The 21,168-nt window shown below is 40.2% G+C and overlaps 1 protein-coding gene across 2 annotated transcripts in view; it reads right to left on the reverse strand.

Moving 5' to 3' along the window:
* cyfip2 (cytoplasmic FMR1 interacting protein 2) overlaps positions 1-21,168 on the reverse strand; it is a 46,497-nt gene that overhangs the window by 23,757 nt on the left and 1,572 nt on the right. The window contains exons 2-11 of one of the 2 annotated variants that reach the window (XM_033974010.2): positions 7,809-7,958; positions 6,778-6,867; positions 5,280-5,357; positions 3,887-3,988; positions 3,628-3,809; positions 3,447-3,543; positions 2,017-2,145; positions 1,836-1,940; positions 1,648-1,736; positions 241-478 (exon numbers count right to left, since the gene is read on the reverse strand). In XM_033974010.2, coding sequence (XP_033829901.1) covers positions 241-478; positions 1,648-1,736; positions 1,836-1,940; positions 2,017-2,145; positions 3,447-3,543; positions 3,628-3,809; positions 3,887-3,988; positions 5,280-5,357; positions 6,778-6,867; positions 7,809-7,925 — 1,227 coding nt within the window. In that variant the 5' untranslated portion in view covers positions 7,926-7,958. Of the gene's footprint in view, positions 1-240; positions 479-1,647; positions 1,737-1,835; positions 1,941-2,016; positions 2,146-3,446; positions 3,544-3,627; positions 3,810-3,886; positions 3,989-5,279; positions 5,358-6,777; positions 6,868-7,679; positions 7,694-7,808; positions 7,959-21,168 lie in introns of those variants that run through there. The other variant, XM_055224631.1, reaches the window with a different exon arrangement.

Raw genomic sequence — 21,168 nt, forward strand, 5'->3', positions numbered from 1 at the left:
TTATCGGCTGATGATAAAAACGCGGCTGTGAGTTTGGAGTAAATTTAAATGACATAAATTAGGGAAAATAATCCAAGTTGGACCCACAGTTTGGCCCAAAGACTCAACAAACTCAACAGAGTTTATCGCCATCGGCTGCACTGGATTCTAAATAATCGGTTTAGGTATCGGCCATGAAAAAAACCACACTGAGCTTTATTTTTCCCCGATATCGCTCGACCATCGTGACTCCGCCCTCACCACTTCCATGACGTGCGTGCTCCACTTGGACAGCAGCTGCAGCCCCCTCAGCGCCAGGTCGAACAGCTCCCTGTACTCCTCGTCGGATTTCTGGGAGTCGAGGCCGGAGCCCGTCACCACTTCACTGTTACTGTAACGAGCCAACTCCGAAATGAAGCGAATGTGGTCCTCCCTGATCTGAACCATCTGCTCACACAAGTTATACTGAGGAGACACGCTGCTCTGGGTACACGTCCACCTGAGGGGGGAGGAGGGGGAGGAGAGGGAGGGGGGGAGAGGGGGAGGGGGAGGAGGAGAGGGGACAAGAGGGGGAGGAGAGAGGGAGAGGATGAAGAGGGAGGAGAGGAGGGGGGGCAAGAGGGGGAGGAGAGAGGGGACAAGAGGGGGAGGAGAGAGGGAGAGGGGGAGGAGGAGACAGGGGGAGGAGTAGGGAGGGAGGGACAGGGGGAGGAGTAGGGAGGGAGGGACAGGGGGAGGAGAGGGGGCAAGAGGGGGAGGAGAGAGGGGACAAGAGGGGGAGAGGATGAAGAGGGAGGAGACGGGGGGACAGGTAGAGGAGAGGGAGGAGGGGGGAAGAGGGGCAGGAGGGAGGAGGAAGGGGGGGGAGAGGGGGGAGGAGAGGAGGAGGGGCAGGAGGGAGGAGGAGGAGGGGGAGAGGGGGAGGAGGAGAGGGGACAAGAGGGGGAGGAGAGAGGGAGGAGAAGAGGGGGGGGGAGAGGGGGCAAGAGGGGGAGGAGAGAGGGAGGAGACGGGGGGATGACAGGCAGAGGAGAGGGAGGAGGAGAGGAGGAGGGGGGAAGAGGGGCAGGAGGGGGAGGAGGAGAGGGGGAGGGGGGAAGAGGGGCAGGAGGAGGAGAGGGGGAGAGGGAGAGGAGAAAGAGGGGAGAGGGAAGAGATAGAGAGGAGGAGAGGAGGAAGAGAGGGAGGATATGAGGAGGAGACGAGGGGGAGATGAGGAGGCGAGGGGGAAGAGAAGGAGGAGAGGGAGCAGGAGACAGGGAAGAGAGGGAGGAGACGAGGAGAAGATAGGGAAGAGAGGGCGGAGAGGGAGGAGGGAGGAAGGAGATGGAGAGGAGAGGGAGATGGACGAGATGAGAAGAAGGGGGCGAGAGGGAGGAAAGGGAGGAGAGGAAGGAGAGGGGGAGGAGATGGAGAGAAGATGAAGAGAAAATGAGGGAGTTGAGGAGAGAGGGACGAAAGGGGGGAGGAGACGGAGGAGGAGAGGAGGAAAGAAAATGGAGGCGTTTTCATGATTTTAAAATTGAACCATGACTTGAACATGTGACAGTTCTGTTTACACAACATTAAAAATAATTAAGAGAAATGAATGTCAACTTCATGACATCACAAGGTGGAACAGACCATCCAGCTCATTTGTCATTTAAGTTATTTCAGTATTTTTCTCACTTGGACTTGTTCTCTTCGTAGTGAGCGCTGGTCTCGATGTAGCGTGACAGTTCTATCTGCATATCTCCAAATAACGGCACCACTTGAAGCTGAAACAGACGTACGAAAAAGCCTCGGTTTCACCCTCGGGCCACAAACACGAGCGGCGTGCGGGATGAAAGACATGCAAAAACGAGACGCCGCCTTACTTTGAAAAACTTGTCAATCTTGCTCAGGTTGATCCTCTTTTTGGCGTCGAGCTTGTAGATGTTGCTTACATTACCGTCCATCAAATAGAGACCAAAGCCCATTACCTGCGACGCACACGGAGACGGGGCGATTATAACGAGAACGCAGACACGGGATAATGCGTGACCGTCGTGTCCGTACCTTCAGGAGCATGTGTTTCTCGCTGGGGGTCAGGTACATTTTGTTCTCGTAATAGTCGACGCAGATGTTGACGATGTCGGCCAGAAGCTCCTCGTACCCGGGGATCACCTCCAACTGTTGGTGCAGGCACTGCGGAAAAAGCGTGGGAAAATGCGATAAGGATGTGCGTTTCCGGGCAAAAACGAGGCTAGCAGTTATAGCGGCTAATTCAGAGACGAGTTCTGTGTTTGGAATTCTGATGGTGAGTGTCATAGCGACCAAAGAGCCAATCAGGAGAGAGGATGTTGAAGGTAACGCCCCTTCCCGCCCACGTCGCTGTCAATCAAACCTGTTGCTACGTTAATACGAACATTTAAGACCAAAATGACGAGTCTGAAGCAGCAGGTACAGAGAGAGGGGACAGTTTTTCAATAGAAAGTGAATTGGAGCCAGAGTCGATGGAGCTGGAAGTGCGCACATGATCACTTCCTGTTTGTAACGCGGTGGCTAGCAGGTTAGCTATGTCCATTTATATAAATAGTCTGATGTGGCCGTGTTTAAATTATATCCAGCCCAGTGTGTTTCAGTCTGTGTTTATAAGTATTTCATATTTTTAGATTTGATTCACCGTATTTTTGGCTTTTTCTACAAATAATCCCGCTGCTTTTTTGTGAAATTTGAACAGTTCTTGGTGTTTTAATTTCACTACTGTGTCTGTAAATCAAGATATGAACATTAATAACAGACAAATCAGGTCCGTCTTTATCCAAGGTCGCTCCTGTTAGCGTTAGCAACAGGTTTGATTGACAGTGTTGCTAAGCACCCGGTCAAAAACCAGGACTAAACCAGGACTAAACCAGGACTAAACCAGGACTAAACCAGGACTAAACCAGGACTAAACAAGGACTAAACCAGGACTAAACCAGGACTAAACCAGGACTAAACAAGGACTAAACCAGGACTAAACCAGGACTAAACAAGGACTAAACCAGGATTAAACCAGGACTAAACCAGGACTAAACCAGGACTAAACCAGGACTAAACAAGGACTAAACCAGGACTAAACCAGGACTAAACAAGGACTAAACCAGGATTAAACCAGGACTAAACCAGGACTAAACCAGGGCTAAAATCAGGATTAAATCAGAAGTAAACCAGGACTAAACCAGGATTAAAATCAGGAATAAAAATCAGAACTAAACCAGGACTTAACATTGACTAAAACGGGGCTAAACCAGGACTAAACCAGGACTTAACCAGGACTAAACCAGGGCTAAAACAGGACTAAACCAGGACAAAAACCAGGACTAAACCAGGACTAAACCAGGACTAAACATGGACTAAACCAGGACTAAACCCGGTCTCTGCTAAACCAGCATTACCTCCAACACTCTCACTCCTGATTGGCTCTTTGGTTGCTCCACTTCCCCGTTAATATAATTTAAACAAACCTGAGTGATCCTGTTGTGATTCGCTAAAAACATGGACAGGTTCTGAGACTCTTGGATGGACTGAGGGTCGGCCATTTTCCGTAGGAACTGAGCAGCTCTGGAACAAAACATGGACACCACAAACGTTTTATAGACCGTTGTTCTGATTAAACGCTTTTGTTACGCAGAACGAGAGCTGTACCTCTTATAGGCGGAGTGGTCGTTCTTCACGCTACACTTCATGTTCTTTAACTCGTCCAACACGGCAAACATATTAATGAATTTTCCTAGAGTGAGTAAATACGCCTCCGAAACAAAGTCCTTCCTCCTCTCGGCGTGGCACAGGCGTTTGACCTCGCTGCAGAAACGCTCGATCGCTTTCCGCTGTGAAGGAGAAGACACGCACGGATCGTAAACACCAAAAACACAGCAAAAAATAAAAAAATAAAATGTGGTCTTACTTGAAAGTACATGAACTTCATCAGCTTGGTCACCTCAGGCTCTAAAACCTCCACTGTTTTTTCATAAATCTCCACTCTGTTGGGTTGTTCGTTGCATTTTACCTTTGGAACACAAGAGGGCGCCGTTTCAATGCTTTGTCATGAAATATTGTTTTAAATAGATCGTTAAAAAAGCCTCAAAGGGGAAACATTAAAACACTGAGATCTTTAATTAACAGTAACTCAAAATAAGTAATAGTTTATTTTGTGGTCGTAAATTGATCTGTGCCGTTTAAACCGAGAGAGACTTATCCATGTGTTTGTCTCCAGTAGGTTTGACCAGGACTAAGCCAGGACTAAACCAGGACTAAACCAGGTCTAAACTAGGACTAAACCAGGACTAAACCAGGTCTAAACTAGGACTAAACCAGGAATAAACCAGGACTAAACAAGGACTAAGCCAGGACTAAGCCAGGACTAAACCAGGTCTAAACTAGGACTAAACCAGGACTAAACCAGGACTAAACTAGGTCTAAACTAGGACTATACTAAGACTAAGCCAGGACTAAACCAGGACTAAACCAGGAATAAACCAGGTCTAAACTAGGACTAGACCAGGACTAGACCAGGAATAAACCAGGACTAAACTAGGTTTAAACTAGGTCTAAACTAGGACTATACTAAGACTAAGCCAGGACTAAACCTGGACTAAACTAGGACTAAATCAAGACAAAACCAGTGCTAAACATGGACCAAACGAGGACTAATAAACCAGGATTAAACCCGGACTACACCTGGACAAAACCTGGACTACACCAGGTCTAAACCAGGCCTAAACCAGGACTATACTAGAACTAAACCAGGACTAAACATGGACTAAACCAGGACTAAACACGAACTAAACATGGACTAAACCAGGACTAAACCAGGACTAAACCAGGTCTAAACCAGGTCTAAACATGGACTAAACCAGGTCTAAACACGAACTAAACATGGACTAAACCAGGACTAAACCAGGACTAAACCAGGTCTAAACCAGGTCTAAACCTGTTGAGTGTTTGAGTTTCCTGCAGATAAAACATTCTTCCTGAAGTTTTCACGCAGGCGTCTAATTTGACAATGTTTATTTGTTTCATATGATTTTAATCTTATTCTGTAAACACTTTAAGTACAAACTGTACAAATAAACTCGTCTATGAGAATATTATGGATTCACACTTGAACAGAGAGTAAGTTACTTTCTCATGTTTGTTAAATTACATCGTGAGAAAGAAAAAAAAAGGGAACTTCTGTGGTTAGACTTTTTTAAATATTATACAAAACCAGACAAGTACGAAACCGGAGCGAGAAACGGATCAACAAGCCAGAAATATATTTAATCTCCGTGTTAAGAGTCGATAAAAGAGCCGTTTACCTGTGGAATGGCTCTGGAACAGCTCCTCCAGGTGTAAAGCATCACCGCGTACTCATGACCCTCCTCCAGCATCTCATTCTAAAAACACAACATTTCAGCGTCAACGAAGGACGGGAAAAGTCAAAATAATTGGACAAAGAAGTGGAACCTGAACAGAGACTTTAACCATGTTTAAAGAGTCAATGTTACGATGTTTTCTGATCTGCTCTAATGTCGTTTCCTCGTCACAAACAGACCTAGAGTTGTGTTTTGTTTATTTCACACACGTTTAACACACAAACCTGCAGATTTAGGCTGAGTTCTTCTGTCAAACACTCTCAAAAACACTCCGTTCCACCTTGTGATGTCATCATGTGGTGATACAGGAAGTGCCCTACTGTATTAAACTCCTAAAAAAAAAATAAATAAATAAAAAAACAAACTAAAAAAATCTGTTAAACTCCTAAAAAAATAAAAAATAAATAAAAATAAAAAACAAAGAAATAAAAAAAAATCTGTGTTAAACTCCTAAAAAAAAAAAATTAATAAAAAATAGGGGAAAAAAAACAAAACAAACAAAAAAAATAAAATAAAATAAAATAATAAAAAAAAATCTGTGTTAAACTCCTAAAAATAAATAAATAAATAAATATAAATAATAACAGACAAAAAAAAAACAAAAAAAACCCTCAAACAATCAAAAGATAAAATAATAATAATAAAATAAAATAGCCGTGTTAAACTCCACTCCATACTAAACTCCACACACCTTCCCTAGAATCATTTGGATCATTTCAGCTCCTTTCAATTGCCTCTACTGAACTAAAGGTAAAAGGAGCTGTTAAAAACTGTTGAAAACTACCACTTGATGACATCACAAGGTGGAACAGAGCATTTTGAGCTTTGGAGACATAGACAGACCGATAATAAAGTGTGACTCAAACATGTGTGAATGCAGCTGGTCGGCCTCAGCGACGCATTTAATTGTTAATACTTAAATTTTTTGAAAAGTCTATGGGAAAAATGGACGTAAAATTGACTTCTGAGCTCCATGTACTCTTTAAAAATATCATAAAAAAGTATAAATCGTATTCACAACATCACCTAAACATAAAAATAACAGATATACTTATTTTTGAGCATCGTTCACATAGTGCAGACGAGACAACGCTCTGACAACACCCAGTCTGAGCGAGCGGCGTCCTCAAATAGACCGGACCTCCTCTTTGGGACTTCCTTTTTTTACCCAGGGTTAAATAAAAGTCCACTTCCCCTCTTTACCAGTCCAATCACACTCTCCATTCATCCAGCATCACGGGAGAGAAGAGCTTTAGCCCGATTCACCATTAGCCGAGTGTGAAACTAAAGCCCCCGACGATCGCCAACGCCGCTGAAACAATGGGCTTTTTGATTGCGAGGTTCAGATTCCCACAGTGAGCTTTGTGTCGGTGAAAAAGAGCTAAAACACGGAGAAAAACACACACAAAAACATGGTACATATGTAGGTTTAGAGTCTCACCATGCTGGAGTGCACCGTGGCCTGCTCTATGTAGCGAGCGATCCCCGTCACAAACGCGTTTCTGTCCTCGAAGTTGGTGTCGAAATTGGCCTGGAGGAACGAAAAGGAGATGAGAGAAAGACGTGAAGAAGAGACACAGAGAAAAAACAAAATGGCGGATCTGTCGAGGCCCAAATTACACAGTACAAACAAAACACTATACAGACACGAAATACTACAAATACTACATATACTACATATACTACTTATACTACATATACTACAAATACTACATATACTACATATACTACTGTAATGTTTGGAGGAGGGAGGAGGCAGGAGGGAGGAGGAGGGAGGAGGGAGAAGAAGGGAGGAGGACGGAGGAGGAGAGAGGAAGAGAGAGAAGGAGGGAGGAGGACGGAGGGGGAGGGAGGAGGAGGAGGGAGAGGGAGAAGAAGGGAGGAGGAGAGAGAAGAAGGGAGGAGGACGGAGGAGAGGGGAGGAGGAGGGAGAGGGAGAAGAAGGCAGGAGGAGAGAGGAGAAGAGAGAAGGAGGAAGGAGGGAGAAGAAGGGAGGAGGACGGAGGAGGAGGGAGTTAGAAGGAGGGAGGAGGGAGAAGAAGGAGGGAGGAGGGAGAAGGAAGGAGGAGGAGGAGTTAGAAGGAGGAGGTAGGAGGAGAGAGGAGGAGGCAAAAGGAGAGAGAAGGAGGGAGGAGAAGGGAGGAGAAGAGAGAAGGAGGGGGGAGGAGTTAGAAGGAGGGAGGAGGGAGAAGGAGGAGGGAGGAGGAAGGGGGAGGGAGGAGGAGAGGGGAGAAGGAGAGAGGAGGAGGGAGAAGAAGAGAGGATGACGGAGGTGAAGAGAGAAGGAGAGAGGAGGAGGGGGGAGGGGGGAGGGGGGAGGAATGGGGTTACGTGGTGTTTTACCTGGTACATGATGGAGGAGGAGGAGGAGGAGGTGGTGTTTTACCTGGTACATGATGGAGGAGGAGGAGGAGGAGGAGGAGGTGGTGTTTTACCTGGTACATGATGGAGGAGGAGGAGGTGGTGTTTTACCTGGTACATGATGGAGGAGGGCGGGGGCTCGATGCAGGGCTGCTGGTCGGGGAGGGGCAGCTCCTCCAGCAGGTCGACGTTGGACAGAGCATCCTCCAGCGTCACGTGGGTCGTCATGGCAACGGAGCGTCAGTCACACAGCAGCCGGGTCTGCGGAAAAGAGAGAGGGAAGGAATGTAAGATGTCTCCTCAACGAGAGACGAGAGACGAGAGACGAAAAAAAGACGACTTGAACCTTTAGGTGTACCTGTGCTCAAAATAAATAAAAATAAATAAAATAAAAATAAATAAATAATGAAAAAAATTAATAAAAAGGCAGAAACGTGACAGGAATTAATGTGTTTTTATATAATGATCATTTTATTATTAAATTATTTTATTATTTTATTATAAGTGTGAAGGTGAACGATCCAAACACAACAAAAAAGACACAGATTTGGTTTTATATTCGTTCATTTTTACACATATGGGTTAGTTTTATTTTTGTAATCAATTAAATTCAATGTGATTTCTCCATAATAATAATAATCTCAGAGGTTACGGACGTTTTATACGACACAACGTTTGAAAAGTTTTAAGCTGAAACTGCGGAAAGCTCTGGATTTACAACAAAACCAACGCCAAAGTCTCGGTGTTGACTCCACCTCAGCGTTTTTGTTCCATTCTTGTCGTTCTCGTTGTCGTTTTTTTTCCCGTTGCCGCCTAAAAAAACGTCTAATGGTTACCACGGCAACGCTGTGCATCTAAATTATCGTCAGTGACCCTTTGATGCAGTTATTGTCGTGAATTTAAACGGTAAACGGCATTTTTATTTAACGCTTTCCCACCTTAAAGCGGACGAATGCTCTACCGACTGAGCCACTGTTGCCCTTTTATACATATATTTCTTTAAACTATAAATATAAACTATAAAAATATATAAACAAAGCATTTCACTTATGTTTTAATGGAAGATAAAGGCGGGATTAATTAAGTTTTCTTGCACATTTTACATACTTTTTTTATATTTAAACATTAACAGCTGGATAAATGTATACTGCCCCCTAGTGGTCATTAATCCGCTCCAAATAAATGAATAAATTAAATGAAAATGTGAAACGTGCAGCTCGACGTGTCACTATAACAATAATATCCATTCAAATATACATCGTTTGTAGATTTTTGTTGTAAAACTGGGAAGATTTCTGCTGTTTTTGTGTAAAACGGTGAGATTTGAGCCGCGGACGGACGAAAAAGTCACATCCAGGACATGTTTTTTGTTCATTCTGATGTTTAATAGTTTTAGCTGATGCTTTTCACTGATACTGTATTAAAAAAAAGTTAAAAAATACTGCGTTTATTGAGGTTTATGTTGAGTCAGTGGCGTAAAGTCGTTTCAATTTTATCGTTTATCGTGATATTTCTCTGTAGCGACGTATCAAACTTCAGGATGTTACAGTGACAGATATTTGCAGTTTTTATCAGTTTTTTTATTCCTAATCGTTGCTTTTCTGACAAAATTCTAATTAATATTCCGTCGGGAAAGTGTCTGGATCTGCAGAGGAAAATCGGGAAAGTTTGAAATAAAAAAACGTTAAAAAAAATAAGAAAGAGAAAGAAAAAAAAGAGCCCAGTTCCAGTAAGTTCCTCGTTGGTCGTCGCCCTGATGGTGCCACGTCTGGGCGGAGCGTCTATGAGAAATATTTGAAGTATTTTGGCCTACTAATAAGAGTACTACAAGAGATGGAAGGTCATGAAGTACAAGTAGTAAAGTGCTGTACTTAAGCAGGAATTTGAGGTATCTGTGCTTTACTTGAGTACTTTTTACAGTGGATACTTTTTGCTTTTACTTTAGTACATTTGAGAGCAGTATTTTACTTTTCAGTGCAGTAGTGTAGTAGAAAGTACAAAGTATTTTTATTATTGTGTGAGATTTGCTGAAAAGACACAAAAATATACAAATAAAAACAGAAAAAAAAAATTGATTCAGTTGTTTTGGACTAAAAAACTCAAAATACTTTTACTTTTTCCTCTTTAAGTACGTGTTTAAACAGATACTTTAATACTTTTACTCAAGCAGATCATTTCATGTGAGTATTTTTTTTTTGTACGTTTACTTATGTTACTACACTGAGTACTTCTCCCGCTGCATGGCCCAAAAGTACCAGTGTTATTTCCGTTTGTTGTTGTGACATTAAAACAAAAAGAATCTGAACAAAACAAACTCGTCACTGGAATTTTATATCGACACAACAATAAATCAGGAGTAAAATGAAACGGGCCAAACCCTGAAACACGACTCAGTTTATGCAAAAGATTCACACCAGAGAAGGAACAAGACGGAGGAAAAGGAAAGTACTGCACTCATGAAAAACGTGTAGGTGTCTGTACTTCATCTGAGAGCAGTATCTGTACTTTCTACTCCACTACTTCAGTATTTGAACAAGCAAAAATGTACAAACAAAACCAGTTTGTAAAGAAAGTGGATCCAAAAATCTGTGAAATACTTTTACTTTTTCCTCTTTAAGTACATTTTTAAACAGGTACTTTAATACTTTTACTTAAGTAGATTTTTTCATGTGATACTTTTACTTCTACTTGCATTTTTTTTTTTTTTTGCTACACTATTTGTACTTTTACTTAATTAAAAGTAAAAGTATCACATGAAAAATCTACTTGAGTATTTCTTTGCTCTGGTATTTGTACTATTACTTAAGTAGATTTTATCATGTGATATTTTTACTTTTACTGGAGTATTTCTTTGTGCCAGTATCTATACTTTTACTTTAGTAGATTTTATCATGTGGTACTTTTGGTTTTACTTGTGTATTTCTTTGCTCAGGCATCTGTACTTTTACTTAATTAAAAGAAAAAGTATCACATGAAAAATCTGGAGTATTGTACTTGAGTATTTCTTTGCCCTGGTACCTGTACTTTTAGTTGAGTATTTCTTTGCTCTGGTATTTGTACTTTTACTTAAGTAGATTTTTTCATGTGATACTTTTACTTTTGCGTATTTCTTTTCTCCAGTATCTGTACTTTTACCTAAGTAGATTTTATCATGTGATACTTTTACTTGAGTATTTCTTTGCTCTGGTATCTGTACTTTTACTACAGTAGATTTTTTCATGTGATATTTCTACTTGAGTATTTCTTTTCTCCAGTATCTGTACTTTTACCTAAGTAGATTTTTTCATGTGATACTTTTACTTTTATTTGAGTATTTCTTTTCTCTGGCGTCAGTACTTTTACTTAAGTACCACACGCAGTACTCGTTCCTTGTCTCCGTTTCTACCTCTTCTTCTTCTTCTTCTTCTCTCGTTGTATTTTGTGCGGGCTCACTCTTATCTCTGCGCGCACCTGGATCCACTCCCCTTTAAATTCCCTCTGAGCCAAATTTAAAGGCACGGGCCGATTGGTGTCACCTTTTCTGCTTTTATTTATTTGTCTGGAGGCTTTTAATTCTTCAAACACGAGATCAGCTGCAAACCTCAGAGAGACGACGGCGACGGCGGCGGCGGGGGCGGGGGCGGGGAACATCTGAATCTGTAAAAACGCCGCCGGGAAAGACGACCCAGAGCCGACTTTCTGGAAGGAACCTGTTGTGATATTTATTTGTAAATCGTTCAGATGCTTCCGGCTCGTTTACGCTGTTAAAATTCCTCCGTATCCAATTTCGGTTTCGCTTTCGGAAAAGTACCTACAATTTTTTTTTTTCCCCGTTATGAAACATCAAAGAGGTTGCCACGGTAACGAGCCCCCGTCACTTTAAAAAAACGCAAACAAAAGAAACAAACGGGTGTTAAAAGATGGACAGAAGGAAAAAAAACAACCAAACGTGGACTTTAAAGACGGGAGTTCGGTTAAGTAAAGTTTAAAAGGTCAACGAACTGGTTTAACCTACGAAAATACAAGGAAATATGAACCAGACCAACGAGAAATGCCAGTTATGTGAGAACGCCGTACCCAGAAGGCTTTGTGGTTTTGACCGTGCGCAGCGAGCCACAAACAGAGAGACGGCGAGAGAAAGGAAGAGCAGGTCACGGAGGACAGAACACAACAACAACAACAACAACATCACGCTTTTGTTTAAGATTATCAATAAAGAATGTGATCTGGGACTAAGATTAAAGAAAAAATTTGACGTTTTCAGACACGTAACTTGCTGCGATTTGGGATTTAATCAGGTTTCTGTTCACAAAGAGCATTTTTAAGCACGTTAGCCGTTAGCTTTACAACTTGAGAGAAGAAGAAGAAGAAGAAGAAGAAGAAGAAATGTGAAGATGTTAAACTAAAACAAGATCCACAAATATTAAGAGCAAAAAGACACGATGTTGTTTATAAAGAACATTTACATAAATATCTGCAGCTCAACACTGGTGCGTCTCCGATAGACTGTTTATATAAATGGACATAGCTAACCTGCTAGCTGCGGCGTTACAAACAGGAAGTGATCATCAGCTCTGGCTCCAGTTCACTTTCTATTGAAAAACTGTCTCCTCTCTCTGTCTCTGCTGCTTCAGACTCATTTTGGTCTTAAATGTTCGTATTAACCCTTTACATGATCCTGGGGTTTTTGAGATATTTTGAGATTATTTGTTCCATTTTTTTTTTTTTTTTTTTTTTTTAGGTTTTTTTTTTCCTTTTTTATTTTGAGTTGGGTTTTTTTTTTTACTTTTCAAAACTCAAAAGTTTTTTTTTTGTTTTTTTTTTAAGTTATTTTGAGTTATTTATTTATTTTTTTGTTTTGTTTTTTTGAGTTTTTTTGTTTGATTTTTGTTTTTTAAGTTATTTTGAGGTTTTTTGTTTTGTTTTTTGTTTTTTTGGGGGGGGGGGGGGGGGTGTTATTTTTTTGGTTTTTTTGTCCCCTCTCTCTGTCTCTGCTGCTTCAGACTCATTTTGGTCTTAAATGTTCGTATTAACCCTCTACATGATCCTGGGGTTTTTATTTCTCTATAGTGTCTGTAAATCAAGATATGAACATTAATAACAGACAAATCAGGTCCTTCTTTCCCCGAGGTCGCTCTTGTTAGCGTTAGCAACAGGTTTGATTGACAGCGTTGCTAAGCGTCCACTCCCTGCTAAACCAATGGTGCGATCAGAAAGAGGCGTTACCTTCAACAGCCTCACTCCTGATTGGCTCTTTGGTTATGAAACTCTGCTCCAGATTCGCCGCTCTAACTGCTCCGGCCTCGATGAGCTTCATTTGACTGAAGCTGGACGCTGTGGGTGACGTCGCACTCGCTCAGTCCACGTCTTTACAGCGTTCAGATGTGAGTGATTGACAGGTGGTTTAGCCAATCAGGGAAACGCATCGTCTGCCCGTGGATATATATTTTTTAATGTTTGCTTTCCTGTTTACACGGAAAAAGGAAAGGAAAAAATGCCACAAGGGATTGAAAAAAAAAAGAATTGAAGCAGTGAAGTGGTTGAAAATGACCAGTGACCTCCTTTGACCTCCATCCGCTCCATCAGCTCCATCACACGTGACCCAACTAATCTGATAGCACCAGTGTCAATTTAAAATACTTGTACTTTATTTAAGTTTATAAATAAAAGTTTTCACCTTAAACATCTGGACTTGTCCGTCTCTCTCTTCTCAGTCCTGTTTTTTGTGAGACAGAAGTTGACGTATCGTTCCGTACATGAAATATGAAGCTGGAACGATATTTTTGGGACCGATATTTCTAATGCTACTTTTTTTTTTGCACCACAAGGACATTTTTGGTTATTTTTCATCTATATGTTCAAATTTAAGAGGTAAAAGTTTGTATAAATAACTTCTGTGCCTCATTACAAACGCAAACTAACGACTAAAGTGTTTAATTCTGCTGTTTATTTACTGCAGCTCATGATTTTTTGACATTTTTGTAGATTTGAAATAGTTTTTTTTGGTTTAAATCTGCTCTTGGGACACATCAAACCTCAAAAAGTGTTATCATGACAGGTCTGTGTGTTCAAAAACAACATAATCCACTATATTTTATGCATAATTATCTGAAGAAAGTCATGAAAAACTGTCTAGAAAAAAATCCTTGTGTTATTATTCTGGCATTTAGCAAATAGAAATAATTTTGTTAATCCTAATTGACCTAAAACAGGGAAAGTTTAGTCTGATTTCATGTCAGACAGTGAGAAAAAAAAGCATATGTGTCTTTTTATATAGTGTCTGTCTGTGTAGAGTTTCAGCTGAGTTTATATAGAAACATATTGATCCAAACTCATCGTTTCCATTTCTGACGCGGCGCAGAGGGGCGGAGCTTCCGGTCCGTTCAGTTACAAAACAGAAATTATATCAACCACAAACCTCAGAATATTAAGTGATACAGAAATAAACAGGGTGTGGTCTGAGCTGCACAAACACAAAGCCCAAGACCACAGTTATGTCAACACGTCTCTGTAAACGAGTCAATATCATAAAGTAAAAATGATCTTTAGACGTGTGCAGACGTGTTCAGAAACAAATGGGACTCTTGCATCACTTCATATTTCAGTATTTTATTAAATATTAATGACAGTGTGTGCTCTGACTCTGGACAAGGCAAACGCACGAGCCGCCGCGTTTCAAATAAGAATTGAGCGTCGACTGTGTCTCCTCTCTCTGTCAAACTCTTTTTTTTTTTGTTATTTTGAGGGGTTTTTTTCTGTTTGATTTTTGTTTTTTAAGTTATTTTGAGGTTTTGTTTTTTTTTAGTTTATTTTTTTGTTTTTTATGTCCTCTCTCTGTCTCTGCTGCTGTCAGACTGATTTTGGTCTTAAATGTTCGTATTAACCCTCTACATGATCCTGGGGTTTTTGAGTTAGAGTTTATTTGTTCCATTTTTTTTTTTAGTTATTTTTTAGTTATTTTTATTTTTATTTTTGTTTTAACTTTTTTTGTTTTGAGTTTATTTTTTTTCCATTTTTTGTTATTTTGAGGTTATTTTTTTTGTTTGATTTTTGTTATTTGTTTTTTAAGTTATTTTGAGTTTATTTTTTTGTTTTTTATGTCCTCTCTCTGTCTCTGCTGCTGTCAGACTCATTTTGGTCTTAAATATTCGTATTAACCCGCTCTACATGATTCTGGGGTTTTTGAGTCGTTTTGAGTTTATTTGTTCCATTTTTTAATTTTTATTTTTTTATTTTTTATTTTTTTTTGTCATTTTAATTATTTTTGGGTTTGGTTTTTTTTTTTTTTTTTTTACTTTTTTGGGGTTTTTTTTCATTATTTTGAGTTAATTTTTTCCATTTTTTGTTATTTTGAGTTCTTTGTTTGATTTTTGTTTTTTAAGTTATTTTGAGGTTTTTTTTCTTTCTTTTTTTGTCCCCTCTCTCTGTCTCTGCTGCTTCAGACTCATTCTGGTCTTAAATGTTCGTATTAACCCTCTACATGATCCTGGGGTTTTTATTTCACTTTTGTGTCTGTAAATCAAGATATGAACATTAATAACAGACAAATCAGGTCCTTCTTTCCCTGAGGTCACTCCCTTAGCGTTAGCAACAGGTTTGATTGACAGCGTTGCTAAGCGCTCGCTCCCTGCTAAACCAGTGGTGCGGACAGGAAGAGGCGTTACCTTCCACAGCCTCGCTTCGGATTGGCTCTTTGGTTGCTACGATACTCTCGGTCGGAAATATGGAATATGGAAATCAGCTCCAAGTTAGCCGCTATAACTGCTAGCCTCGATACGCTTCATTCGACGCCACACTCACTTAGTCCACTTCTTTACACAGTTTATGGTTTTTATCCCAGCTCTGGTCTGACAGCACAAGAGTTACAGAGCAGGCATGACCAAACTGTGGCTCTGGGGCGAAATGCGGCCCTCGAGCTTCCAGGTGAATGGCCCATATTACCTCAAACAGCACTTTTTACTGTATATTTCTTAAAATCTACTTTAACAAGCCCATAAAAAATATTTAATATGTCCAGTTGAGGATGTCAGCGCGAATAAAGGTCTAGAAGTTCAGTTTAATTTGTAATAAACACACAGATTTGAAGTATTCACTGTGTTAGCGACGAGTTTATGGCCCTTAATCGACCTCAGCTTCGTCTGTGTTTTTATATGTGGCCGTTGATGAGAAAAGTTTGGACGTGGATGTGCCTTTTCTCCACTTCCACAGAGGTTTTGAGAGGCATAAAAAGATATTATCTGCGTAGAAACGTAGACACATCTGTTCTCGGGGACACAGCCGCGCTCCGACGGCTGAATAAACTTCCACGGCTCGTTTCAACAGTTGGCGTGTGTGCGTTTTTCACAAAGCAAAGAACCCCTTTATCCTCTTCTGGCCCCTGTTACAGACCTTTTAAACAAGCGCAACAACGGAGCGAGGCAGCGCAAGACAACCAGACCCTTTATGACCGGCGCGGTTAGCAAAATACAGGCTTCTTCCATGTCAGGACCCCGTCGCATCACTGAAACGGAGAGCAAAGAGCCCCCAGCTGGACAACTATTGAGAAAGAAGCTGGTGTTTGTGTGTGAGAGCCCCGAACGCAACGTCACGAAGGAAATTAACCAACGACAAAAGCCAGACACGACACAGGAAAACTAAAATAGCTCCGGTAAAATAAGAAAAAGGAAGCAGCAGTTTACACATGACAAGTTCTGACTAATATAGAAAGAGAAGCCAAAGAGAATCAGACGTATTCTGCGATTCACGTTTGAGTTTAATCTTTAAATCGACTATTTTTAAGACGCCATTTTGTCGGTTTATTCCCGTTTAACCTCCGCTGTGACGTCCGCACTTCCTCCTCCAGTTTTATTTTCTCAAATCGGTGATACACGTGGGATTCGGAAGCGTCGCGTCGTCATTTTGGCACAAATAAAAAAATAAACGTGCTGCTCTGGTGTGATGTGCAGCTGTCCATAGGGGGCGCCGACAGCTACGCGACTCTTTATCGTCAGCTCACATTGGACGCCGTGGTTTTCGAACTTGAAATCAGCGGGCATGTCGTCGTTTTGGATGAATATCGTGATTTAAAACGTGCAAATTATAACAAAAAGATGCACGAGTGTCAGGAATGAGAACTATAAACACGCAACCAAACGCAAACTGTATCTTTTTCTCTTTTTTTTCCTTTATTTTTACACTTATCAACGCACGACGCAGATGGATTTTCGCAGCTACTTTAAAACAGCGTCAGTAACTACATTCGGAGACATTTAAAACCCGTTTGTGCCGTTCTGCGCGTGAGAAAAGTCCAGAGAAACGCATGTAAATCCAACGCCGTGTTTTGTGAATGAACCTCCCTCAGGCCAGAGCTCAAACCACGACAATAAGATGTGACCTGATCGTCGTGGAAGTGCGTCGTCACAAGCGCACACGAGCGGAGATAGTGACACCGGTATCTACGTTTGAAGCTTTGTTATACCTCAAAATCTGCACCAAACTGTTTTAATTTTTCCTCTTAAAGTGCGTTTTTAAACACGTCGGTTTCTGCGTGTGATACTTTAACTTTTACCTGAGTACTTCTTCTTCTTTTTCACTTTAAGGACCACAGAACAGAGGCCGCCGGAGGTATTTCCCAGGCTAAATGAGATCAAGTTTGTCCCTAAAAGCTGTTGTAGACTCCTGATCCACATGATGTAACGCACACGGCTGAAGCTCACACGACAAAAACCCAACGAAACTGTAAAAATGAAAACGATAAAGGCTGGACTAATGCTCGACGCGTCACGATAACGCATTTTGAACTAAGAAATATCGCTACCATAAACTGTTTATATAAATGGACGTAGCTAACCTGCTAGCCGCTACGTTCTAAACAGGAAGTGATCAAAAAATGTGTCCTCTCTCTGTCTCTGCTGCTTCAGACTCGTCGTTTTGGTCTTAAATGTTCATATTAACCCTCTACATGATCATGGGGTTTTTCAGTTATTTTGAGTTTTGAGTTTTTTTCCTTTTTTATTTTTTAGTTATTTTGAGTTAATTCTTTTTGTTATTTGGAGTTTTGGAATTTTTTTTTTTACTTTTTTTGTTTGTTTTTTTTAGTTATTTTGAGATCATTTTAGTTTTTTGTTTTTTTTTAGTTTTTTTTATTTTTATTTTGTGTTTATTTTTTGATTTTTTGTGTCCTCTCTCTGTACCTGCTGCTGTCAGACTCTTCGTTTTGGTCTTAAATGTTCCGCTCTACATGATCCGGGTGTTTTTAATTCACTATTTTGTCCGAAACTGAAGATATGAACATTAATAACAGACAAATCCGGCGCCTTCTTTCCCAGAGGTCACTCCCGTTAGCGTTAGCAACAGGTTTGATTGACAGCGTTGCTAAGCGCCCGCTCCCTGCTAAACCAACAGTACGGTGCGGGAAGGGGCGTTACCTTCAACAACCTCGCTCCTGATTGGCTCTTTGGTTGCTATGATACTCACGGTCGGAATTCCAAATATGAAACTCGGCTCCAAATTAGCCGCTATAGCTGCTAGCATCGATGAGCTTCATTTGACTGGAGCTGAACGCTGTGGGTGACGTCACACTCACTCAGTCCACGTCTTTCCACAGTCTATAATCGCTACAGAGAAATATAATGATAAACGATAATATTGAAACTAATTTATGCCACTGACAAAATAACCACAAACCAGAATGAGGCAATAATCCGCCATAGAAGTCACTTATCCAACCCTCGACAGCTTAAATCTTATTGTAACACGACAAAAACAACAAAAATCATCCCGTTATTGCGAAGAAAAAGTACACACAATAAATATTGACCCCAAAAAATATCGTTCGATCTTTTATATATCAAATGCTAAGTCTCTATGCTAATACACTGTGTTATAATCACTATGAGGAATGTCCAAAAGCACAAAATACAATATTAATCATCTCTACTATAACCCAGTTCCTATTTCTGAGGCTTTATGAATAATTTGTGCAAAAAAACAAGTGACCATCGCCGTGGAAAAGAGCAGAAATGGACCAGAGACGGAGCGTTACTGTGTTTGGCATCAGATATTTTAAGATTAGAACAGTTATTTACTTATTTTTATTATTATTTTTAAGTTGTTTTTTTGTTTATTTTTTATAAAGTTTATTTTCTTCATTTTTTTTTTTAGTTATTTTGAGTTGATTTATTTTATATTGAGTTTTTTTCTTGAGTTATTTTGAGTTTATTTTTTATGTTTTGAGTTATTTTGAATTTATTTATTTATTTTTTGTGTGGTTATTTTGAGTTTATATTTATATTTATTTATGTAGTTTTTTTATGACTTATTTTGATTTTTTTTGGTCTATTTTTTGTTTTTTTGAAAACCTGTGTCCCCTCTCTCTGTCTTAAATGTTCGTATTAACCCTCTACATGATCCTGGGGTTTTTATTTCACTATTGTGTCTGTAAATCAAGATATGAACATTAATAACAGACAAATCAGGCGCCTTTTGAATAATCTACTTTATGGTTTAGTCTCAATATTATCATTTATCGTCTATATTTGCTTCAGTGATACATCGAACTTCAAATTAATTATCGTGACAGGTTTAGATTACAATTAAAAATACTCAAGTTTAGAGCTGACGGTTGTGTGATGTGGTTCTTCTGCTAAACAAACATCTGATTACGTTACACTGTGAAACCCACAATGACTTCAGTAATAAAATACTTCTCAAAACTGTGGACGTGACAGAAACAGCATTAAGTCAACGTAAAAAATCGAGTTTGGCATTTCAAAGTTTGACTGGTTTAGTCTCTCAAAACCCGAGTTCTGTTTTAGCCAAGATCAACTTAATTTAACACAAAAGCCAGAATAAAAGCCACAAGTATCATAGCAACCAAAGAGCCAATCAGGAGCGAGGCTGTTGAAGGTAACGCCCCCTCCCGCCCGCACCACTGGTTTAGCAGGGAGCGAGCACTTAGCAACGCTGTCAATCAAACCTGTTGCTAACGCTAAGGGAAAGAAGGACCTGATTTGTCTGTTATTAATGTTCATATCTTGATTTACAGACACAAAAGTGAAATAAAAACCCCAGGATCATGTAGAGGGTTAATACGAACATTTAAGACCAAAATGAGTCTGAAGCAGCAGGGACAGAGAGAGGGACAGTTTTTCAATAAAACAAAAAATAAACTCAATTAAAGCCGCAAGCGGCATCGAACGGCCCTCGCGGGCCATGCTTCGCACTCGGCCGACCCCGCACTCCCTGTTGGTGGCGCTAACGCGCCACTTGTCCCTTTTTTATTTCGGCTTTGGGCTGCACTTGTCACCAAACTAGTCAAAACACATTGGAAGTGCTGATGCACAAAATGCAAAAACATGGGTTTTGCAGGCATCGCCATGGCAACACCGTGCAAAATACAAACTTGGCCCCCTGAACTTTTTTGTCGGGGACGACCTGAAGAATCACCGTGCCAAATTTTATGTCCGTCGTTGACGGTAATAAGTCGTTATAAGTCGAAATAATATTTCCTGCATTTTACGTTTTTGTTGCTATGCGCCAGTTTATTTCTAATTAGAGACAGAAAAATCAGACTCGCTCAAACTTTAAGACCTGTGTTTTCTGTTTCTCTCGCTAAAACTTTGCAGTTCAAAGTCAAAAACACACATTAAAGCCACGTACTGTGTTCAGTAAGTGTCACAGAAATCACTAAATCGACTTAATAAATGATAAACTAATGATTATTTTTGGGTTTTGTCATTTTGAAGGGACTTTTTCTGTGTCGTCGTGGGATATTTTAGTTCACAATTCAAATTTCTACAACTCAAATCTGACACTTTGGCAGAAAAATGAACCAAACGAATGAATTAACTGTTGTGTTCTGATGTTCATTTATACAGATCAAATATACTTCACTTTTATTCTACTTTTAGATCATTTTTTGTGAATATTTCTGGTTTCAATATCACCGTTTATCGTCTATAGTTACTTCAAGCGATATATCAAACTTCATAATGTGTTATTGTGAAAGTACAGACATTGGAGCGATAAATACTCAAGTAAAAGTATCACATGAGAAAGTCTACGTGAGTAAAAGTATTAAAGTACCTGTTTGAAAAGCAAAAAAGTCATAGATTTCGAGACTTGTAAAACTTCAGATGTGGAGATTTTGATCCAGATTTTTCAGTCCAGTTCAGAAACGTAGTGGAGTAGAAAGTACAGATACTGCTCTCAAATGTACTCAAGTAAAAGTAAAGTATCTGCTGTAAAATGTACTTAAGTAACATACAGATACCTACCATTTTTACTGAAGTACTTTACTACTTTTACTGTTACATTCCACCACAGGCTGATTCTGAATATCACTAAATGAAAGAGATTACAGTTACTCATAAATAGTATTCAGAACGTGTATTTCCAGTACTTGTATTCAGATATTTCCATCACTAATCCAACTACAAAATGAACCCCCTCAAAATGCCAGGCCCGGGTCTACAGGGGGGGCAAAAGGGGAGTCTACAGGGGGCAAGAGGGG

The sequence above is a fragment of the Periophthalmus magnuspinnatus genome, chromosome 10 (genome assembly GCF_009829125.3).
Source record: "Periophthalmus magnuspinnatus isolate fPerMag1 chromosome 10, fPerMag1.2.pri, whole genome shotgun sequence".
NCBI lineage: Eukaryota > Metazoa > Chordata > Actinopteri > Gobiiformes > Gobiidae > Periophthalmus > Periophthalmus magnuspinnatus.